At 36.3% G+C, this 9,116-nt stretch overlaps 2 protein-coding genes across 2 annotated transcripts; one reads left to right on the top strand and one right to left on the bottom strand.

Annotated features, from left to right (window-relative positions):
- Positions 1 to 962: 962 nt before the first annotated feature.
- On the top strand, positions 963 to 4,114 carry LOC111920700 (serine carboxypeptidase-like). Its single transcript, XM_023916269.2, has 9 exons — positions 963 to 1,320; positions 1,837 to 2,005; positions 2,120 to 2,239; positions 2,406 to 2,549; positions 2,627 to 2,777; positions 2,896 to 2,984; positions 3,092 to 3,350; positions 3,541 to 3,674; positions 3,758 to 4,114. The coding sequence occupies exons 1-9, from the start codon at positions 1,010 to 1,012 to the stop codon at positions 3,884 to 3,886; spliced, it is 1,506 nt and encodes a 501-aa protein (XP_023772037.1). The 5' UTR covers positions 963 to 1,009; the 3' UTR covers positions 3,887 to 4,114.
- Positions 4,115 to 4,722: 608 nt separating this feature from the next.
- LOC111920699 (glycerol-3-phosphate dehydrogenase SDP6, mitochondrial) lies at positions 4,723 to 8,793 on the bottom strand. The gene is made up of 6 exons (XM_023916267.3): positions 8,309 to 8,793; positions 7,531 to 8,004; positions 6,293 to 6,624; positions 5,860 to 6,020; positions 5,512 to 5,770; positions 4,723 to 5,228 (listed from the first exon to the last, which is right to left on the bottom strand). Exons 1-6 carry the CDS (start codon positions 8,679 to 8,681, stop codon positions 4,929 to 4,931), a joined length of 1,899 nt encoding a protein of 632 aa, XP_023772035.2. The 5' UTR covers positions 8,682 to 8,793; the 3' UTR covers positions 4,723 to 4,928.
- Between the last annotated feature and the right edge of the window lie 323 nt (positions 8,794 to 9,116).

Below are 9,116 nucleotides of genomic sequence, written 5' to 3'. Positions count from 1 at the left end.
ACAACTGTGAAATGAAAAGCTCTCTCTGGAAAACCTGCAAGACGAATACATTAAGCACCAAAAAAAAAAAGACAGAGTAGTGGACGAAATGAGTCGCCGCCCCAGGTACAACAGTTTTCTGAATATGGAGAAGATACTTCTCGATAACAAGTATAAAATGGCCAAAATGATCGGAGTTGTCCATGACATGAAGAAGAAAATGGATGCCATGATCGACAATCTGAAAAAAGAAATGAAAAAGCTTTCTGATGACGATATGCCATGCATGTAGCTGGTTCAAAGGTCAAGAAGGTTGGTTTTTTTTCTCGCATAAACATATTTGCGTTCTTTTGGTGTTCTATATATATGTAATGACAAGCCACCATCTTTCTTCTGATTTCATTAATATACTCACATGTTAATGGACAACTTACTCACATGTTAATGGACAACTTTTATCTAATATTTGCTTATTTCTGTTATGCTTTCTTACTTCATTCGGTCACCCTTCATTCTCCTAAGCTTCTAATTTAAATCCATAATATCAATCAAACAATAATCTACAACAAAATATAACACAAAACACGTAACTCACGACAGACCAAACTACGTACCACAAATGACAAAAACACATCGTCAATAATCCCCTTAACACTCACTATAAGTCTGTAACCGAACGTCTTCTATCGATTTCTATGTTGTTATCATATCCAAACCCTGCAGGTTCCTTATCTAGTTAGGATAAAGGTAATATTTCATTAATAAAGGTAATTTCCAAATAGATAAAGGAAATATTTCATTTCTCCCAAAATAAATAACCTCTATCGATTACATAAATTTCATTACAACATTTAATTTAATTTAATCATATACGAGTTTCAAGAACCGAAATCGAAACACGTGGTGTTAAGTTAAGTCACAAATCACAAAGCAAGAAAACGACGTGGTATTCTACAGGTTACTTCCTATAAGTAACCTCTATATCTCTCTCTTCCGAAAACCCTCGACGAATCTTCTTCTTCTCTCTCAAATGGACTGTTTGGGGCTACTCCTCCTCTCTCTTGTTCTCACCTCTCTTTCTCCGGCGACTAGTTTCAGCCTTCAGGACCCCAAATTTCCGTCGACTCAAGCGAGGAAGCTGATCAGAGAACTCAATTTGTTCCCCAAACACTCAATCAACATCGTCGATCGCGATGTCACCAACCGTTCGTCTAATCTCGGTTCGAAGATAGTCGAGAAGCCTTTTAAATTCCCCAATCTCGTTGATTCAGACAGCGTTACTCTTGAAGATTTAGGTCATCATGCTGGTTATTATCAGATTGAACACTCTCATGATGCTCAGTATATTCCTAAAACCCTATCTACTCTAATTACTGCCATATATTTTGTGATTCATGATTATCCTGAAATGTTTCCTTTGAACAGTTTTCTGATATCATGATTATTGATGAACTTTTCTTTCCTTATTCGTAAATCAGTAAGCGTACTTTATATCATTAATCGTGTTAAGTTAGACTGATATTTTTGTAAAGGATTTTGAAAAGCTTTTGAATATGAAGAGATTGGATAAGGAATTGCAGTTTGTTCCTTCGCTGTGAACCTAACATATAAATGCTACTGTATCACCGCTTCATATAGCAAATCGACTAAATCGTAGATTGTTATGGACCTACTATTACTGTTTTTCAACCATGATGGATCACGTGTTCATGTGCAGTTAATTCTATTCGTAGCTAACTATCCATTTTTGTCATAGATGCAGTTTATTTGATAACTTTCTATATTCAGAAACAGTTTGATATATTCATTACCCTCATTTTCACTAGCATCTAAGAATGATGTTTGGATTATTTGTAGGATGTTTTACTTTTACTTCGAATCACGCAACAGTACAAAGGACCCTGTTGTTATCTGGTTGACTGGAGGACCAGGCTGTAGCAGTGAGCTTGCTCTTTTCTATGAAAACGGTCCTTTCAAAATCGGAGATAACTTGACTCTTGTATGGAACGAGTATGGGTGGGACCAGGTGATAGTTTATTGGTTGAATATTATTTACCATTTGATGATTTTTTAGTGCTCCTTTTTTCCTATTTCTTGTATGTTATACACAGCAATTAATAATATTGATGTGTAAATTCAGGCATCAAATCTAATCTATGTTGACCAACCTACTGGAACTGGCTTTAGTTACAGCTCTGATAAAAGAGACATTCGCCATGATGAACAAGGAGTCAGTGATGACTTATACGACTTCTTACAGGTCTGTTTCTTTCCTCTCCATGTTGTTATCCAAATTCTAAGTATTCTTCAAATGGGTCTTAGTAATGACCTTTGTTAAATGACATATTTGCCCTTGACTCTTGGCTATCTTAGTTGTAGTGTTGAACTATACAGATGGTTTTTATATCGATATAATTCTTTTTCAGGCCTTTTTCACAGAGCATCCTGAACTTGTGGACAATGACTTTTATATTACTGGAGAATCATATGCTGGACATTACATTCCTGCTGTTGCTTCTCGAGTCCACAAAGGAAACAAAAACAAGGAAGGGATACACATAAACCTGAAGGTATCTCTTTGTTTTTTTTTAAATAAATATTTGTTTTATCAGTTGAGTTTGTGTATTGAGTTTCTGAGTTTATAAAGGGATTTGCCATTGGAAATGGACTCACTGATCCAGCAATTCAGTACAAGGCATATACTGATTATGCATTAGACATGGGGATAATTACAGAGTCTCAATCTAAACGAATCAACTTGATAGTTCCTGTGTGTGAAGCAGCAATAAAGCTTTGTGGTAATGTCTCATCCTCTCTCTCTCTCTCTCTCTCACTCACACACACACACATACACACATAGTAATTGGGAACTTTCTCCTACTGATAATTTTTTTTATCCTTGTGGTTTCTTTCTAGGCACTGATGGGACAGTCTCTTGTATGGCTGCATACTTGGTTTGCAACACCATTTTTAGTTCAATCACTAATATAGCAGGCAAAATCAATGTAAGAAAATCTGATTCTTTGTCTTTAATTATTACATTGAATGTCACTAGTACGACACTATCTAACCTAACATTACATGACACTCATTTATAATTTGGGTTTTTCAGTACTATGACATAAGAAAGGAGTGTATAGGAAGCCTGTGCTATGACTTCTCAGACATGGAGACACTTTTAAACACGAAACCTGTTAGGAAAGCACTTGGAGTTGGAGACATAGAGTTTGTTTCGTGTAGCACAAGTGTCTATCAGGCCTTGCTTATGGACTGGATGAAAGATCTCGAGACTGGCATTCCTGCTCTCCTTGAAGATGGGATTAAATTGCTCGTATATGCTGGAGAATATGATCTTATTTGTAACTGGCTCGGTTAGTTTTCACTCAACACTTTTTCTCAAATTAATTTTTAAGCAGGACATGACATGACAGAACAGGTTGTACCACATTAGACTTAAGATTCAGACATGACATAACAGAACAGGTTGTAGCGCATTAGACTAAGACTATGACTGATGTGATGGAATGCTTGTATTTATTTTTGTTTTTTATTTTAAAAAAGGTAATTCGAGATGGGTTCATGCTATGGAATGGAGTGGAACGAAAGAGTTTGGTGCATCTCCTGAACTTCCTTTTGAAGTCTCGGGATCTGAAGCTGGATTGCTCAAAACCTATGGTCCACTCAGTTTCATCAAGGTATGGTCACCCCCAAAAAAGGTGGAACAGAGAAGAATACTGATATACTGATAATGATACTGATAATGATGTGAATGAAACAGGTTCATGATGCTGGGCATATGGTTCCTATGGATCAACCGGAGGCAGCTCTGGAGATGCTAAAGAGGTGGATAGGGGACTCGCTTGCCAAAACACCAATGGAGCCTAAATCTTTGGTTTCCTCTATATGATGATAATGATACACAATCATTATCAATCTATCACTATGCAATGCATGGGTCTGTGTCTGTTTGTAAATAATGTTGGTTGCCTTGACTTGACTATCAACTTTATAGGCTTTTAACTAACCCAGTTGCACCCATAAGAGTAGGACTCATCAAAGCATCTTTTAGCCGCTTTTTTCTTCTTTTGTGGATTGCAAATGTTCTTAAAACAATCACAGTGGATGTGTTGCTATATTTCCTTACCTGAGATTACAAAAGTTCATGTTTGATTTTTTTTTTTTTACCGATAATCTTCATCCAAATGCCAACAAAAGTTTTTATAAATGGAAATGTCATTCAGTTATTGTTAAGTTGAAACATATGCTATGGTTCTTGCCTTGGCAAAAATTAATTTTAACTAGGGATTTGGTTTAACATCAAGACAACGGGGAAGGAAGAATCAGTAGTGAGATACACTGTCTAGTAAAAAAAAAAATGATGCAACGCAACCTTTTATTAGCAAATCAGGAATTTATAGGGAATTTATAGGGGATCAAGTTTTCTTATGTTTTATAAATGCTAAAGATTTTTGACAATCTAAATATTTTTGGGTGATGAAAAGACAAATGAATCATAATTTCCAGTTTTGGCTGTTTGATATGACCCATGTTGTAGACGCTGTTATGTCAGCTCTGGATTTTTCAGGGATTATACCCGGTTGAAGGGCAAGGTCATTTACTCATTTAAGTTTAAGGTAACCGATTTTCATGGAAAATTAAATTGATGAACAAAAAGTATCTTCCACTAAAAAAATCCGTCACAAAGACAACAAATGCAATGTTATTTTGATGTAGACGAAGATCTTATTAGGTGAAACATAAATTATAAATATGTCGAGAAGTTAAAAAGCCTAACCATTATTTAAAACCTCAAGTTGTACCCATACCATCAAAAGCATAACTACTCAAACATAGAGTACAACTTGATTCTTCCTAAAGTACAAGAAAACCAACTATTTACTCAAAATAAATATTGAAAGAAGTCACTCACCAGTCCCAAGTGACCACTATTATGTATGCCATCCGTCATGGAAGTGAGCGTTCTTGGACGACCTAAAAGTCTCTAGAAACTTCATCGCCGTTTCCATCTCTTCATTTTGCCTTGATTTGTCCCAATTGTGTTCAGCAGCCAATAGCTCGATGACACGTGGCAATGCATAGTTTGCTGCATCTGTGTCCAGGAAAGCAAGTCTAGATCTTCTAGCAATAAAATCCACCGCAGATTCACAGTATTCGTTCCGAGCACAGTATGCCACCTCAGCTTCAAGATACGGGTACCCGTGGGCCAGCCTCTTCCCTAGATTTTCATTCTACACAAATCCCCATTGTCGGAATAATTGTAATAAAAAAACATGAAAGTAGAATTTAGTCTTAAACTTAAAGAATTGAAATGACAAAATTGCAAGTTTGGTCATGTCAAAAGTTAGATGTTTGGTCCAAAAAGTTTTGGGGTTGCACCGGTGGTCCGCAACAAATCAAACCTTTTGGACCACCGGTGCAATCCCAAAACTTTTTGGACCAAACATCTAATTTTTGACATACCATAGGGACCAAACTTGCAATTTTGTCAATTGGAATAGATAAAGGGAAAACCTGAGCAATGGAAGCTACTCTTTGGGACATGGTACCATAAGAGTGAGACAAATGTTTTGCTGCAGCAGTGTCCATCACTCCACGAACTAATGTCCCGTTTTGTGTATTCTTCATGCGTACATATTCTTGAGCAAGCACAGTGAAAAATGCTGGGTCCCACCCGTCTCCACCCACAAGACATAAATTGGATGTTAGACATTTATTCAATGGATTTAATTTCCCCGACTTAATAGCTGCATCCACTGCATCTTCAGCCATACTGCAAAATTAGGTTAACGTTAAGTTAGCAAACCATCACTATTCATTACTCAGGTGCTTTTTTTTTTTTACTTTTCATTAAAAGAACACCTTCTATATGTAGTCCACTTTCCACCAGTAATAGTGACCAAACCAGGGAAATCTTCACATACAACGTGATCCCTTGAAATGCTTTCTGTGTTCTTTGCATTCGGATCCATTGCTAGTGGCCGAATCCCACTCCAAGCAGATAGAACATCCATACGCCGGACCTATTCAATTATTCCCACAAAGAATAACATCTAAATCGTAAGAAATAGCAACCTACTTTCATACTTCATTGTAAGCAATTTTCATTGGTAGAAGAGAAGATATGAGTAGGTTTTTCGAAGTACATTGTCCTAATTGAAAGTAGAATGCTACAATTGGATAAAATTTTCAAAGTACAATGTCTTAATATAAATAAACTAACGATGTGATACACATAAATGAAAGTGGGATGCTATTATAAACAAATAAGCGAAAGTGAAATTGAGAAACAAACCTTAACATTAAGATAATCACGGATGGCATCTAGAATGAACTCGATTTCATCCTCACGAGGTTCTGGTAACATAGTAATTTTGGTGTTGGAGTCGGTTGTCCCAGCAACTGTTCTCCCCAACCATGGGAGCATGAATACAACGCGCCCGTCTTTTGTTTTAGGGACTATCAATCCCATTCCTTGTGGAGAATAATAGTCTGGAAGCACAATGTGGACCCCACTGCTAGGGCAAATCATGGATTTTGCATCTTTATCGGCTAGTTTTCTTACCGAGTCACAAAATGGTCCACCCGCATTCACAATAACTTTTGCGTAGCTATCAAACTCTTTTCCTATATATTTTCCCAACACAAAAAATATCTTCAAGAAAAGAATTATAATTTACAAATATAAGGTATTGTTTCTTCTTTTTTTTTTCATTAATTCCTATATGGAATAAGTGTTGTATACATAAGGTTTGTTTCTTTTCTAGGATGAATAATTATGTGAATAAGACTAAATGACCATTTTATCATTACATACCGAAAAACAAATTTCAGAATATTCATTAATTTTAACGTGAAAAAAGGGCAAAAAGGTATACAGTTAAAGTCTAAATAAATTAAGTGTAGTTTTTTTTGGCTTATAACCGATTAAGTCATTCTGTCTAAATAACTCAAAAGAGAACAGCCATGTATAGCTATCTAGATTAAGTGTTAGCCCCATTAAGCTCATTAAGTAAAAAAGAAACAGCCCTATAATAAAAAAAAAGGACTTAATTTGATAAGCTACATATGGGTGTTTTATGAATTAATACAGATAGAACGGCTTACTAGAAAGTTAAGAAATGAGGCTTTTCCCATTAACTATTAACTTTTTACATATTTTTCCTTCCATTTCCTCAAGTGTGCTGTTATTTTCTCAAACATGTTTTAATAATCATTTATCCAGACACAACACTTAAAGCATCCCCAATAGAAGATCTTTTTCATGAAAAAACTCAAAAAAAAAAAAAAGAAAAGAAAAAATCTACATTTCTCCACAATAGGTGAGCTTTTTCAATACGCTTTCATCACAAGAGCTTGTTAATCAACAAGCTCAACACAAGAGTTGAGCTTGTTGATTAACAAGCTCAATGAAAAAGCTAATCAAATAGCTTTTTTCATTTTTCAAAAGTTTTTTAGTTTGAAAAGCTCCTATTACGGACGCGCATAATGAGAAAAAAAAATGGCATAACTCATAAGTGTTGCTTGTTGTACCTGATAAGTTATCCCGAATTCGTGCTCCAATAACCCTCCCTTTACCATTTTCTCTCAACAATTCCACAACCTCAGCATGATTAAGAACAGCTGCACCAGCTAAAGCAGCAGTGCAAGCTAATCCAACATTAACCCGTGAATCATTCATTTGTCCATCATAATACACCACTGTTCCTTTCAAACTTCTATCGTTACCCTTTCTTGCAAGTGTGGGGAAAAGTTCAGAAGACTCTTGTGCAGAATAATACCTTGAAAGATGCAGTAAATGTCTTCCTGCAACTAGATCATACATTTTCAGACCCACCCAATAGTACACTGTCTCAAACCAACCAAAACATGGTGTCATGCAAGGTAAAGCATGACACAGGTGTGGAGCATTATCAATAACCTGTTTACGCTCCAACAGAGCATGAAAAACTAACTTTAGCTGCCCATAATCTAAATTGAACACAGCTTTCTCCAAGTATCGAACTCCTGAAAGAGATGAAGGAGATATTTCAGTTGATATCTTTCACATGCTACAAAATACTATTATTTGTATCAGAGAAATTCATTTCGAATGTACAAATTGTGTTTATTCCGTAATTAAAAAAGCTATTCTAACATATGTAACTATTTAGCATAAGACATGATGCAATTGAAAGTGATGAACAAATTCGAAGAGAGAAGATAATGATTCAATTAAAATTAGGAAAATCGTAATATCAATTTTGAATCTTCTAGAAATGTGTTTGATCGATCATAACAATCAAAATCAGATTCCGTATGCGATACGTACCTCCGTGAATAAGCTTCGTGGACCGCGACGAGGTACCGGAAGAGAAGTCCTCTCGTTCCACAAGGCCGACGCGTAGGCCTCTGGTGGCGGCATCAAGAGCGACGCCGCAGCCGGTAGCACCGCCACCAATGACAAGAATGTCGAGCGGATTACCGGAAGTAGCGGCGGATAGAGACGATTCTTGTGAGGCACGAGACGGAACAACCGCGGCAGGGTCGGTGATCCTCCTCCGTAACGCCTCCAACGCTGTACCACCTCCACGGTCGCTTGCAGATACGGAGGTATCACGTAGTGTCATATAAGAACCGCCGACGGCGACGGCAAGTGCACCGGCGGTGACGCTTACGCGCCGAGCGCGAAAAAGCCTCGCCATACTTTTCTTGTCCAAACGTGATGAGAAAGAGATAGAGAGAGAATGAGTGAAGAAAGTGGGAAATCAAAAAGGAAAACTGAAATCGAAAATTAACATGATGCCACCTCTCCAGGTGATTAAGCATGCAAAGGTGCGTTTCTTATCAATGAGCGTGTAAATAGTTGCTATTTTTTTTTTTTTTTTTTTTTACAAAATTAATATATTATCCCATTAATTAAAGGGTTAAAGGGAGGAATTTTTATATTGATTAGGAATGAGATCGAGCAACAAATTCCTTTGATATTTTGAAGGCTTCATATGAAAATCAAAATGAGACCGTATAATTTTATTTTTGTAAAATGTTATAAAGTAAATTTTTAACACTAAATTCAAATTTTGAAGTTTACAAAAAACTTATTTGATCTCCATAATGCATTACATAAAGTACAAAGTTGA

The sequence above is a fragment of the Lactuca sativa genome, chromosome 9 (assembly GCF_002870075.4).
Source record: "Lactuca sativa cultivar Salinas chromosome 9, Lsat_Salinas_v11, whole genome shotgun sequence".
NCBI classification, from domain to species: Eukaryota; Viridiplantae; Streptophyta; class Magnoliopsida; order Asterales; family Asteraceae; genus Lactuca; species Lactuca sativa.
Note: the sequence above shows the minus strand (reverse complement) of the source record. Positions and strands in the feature narration are given on the sequence as shown.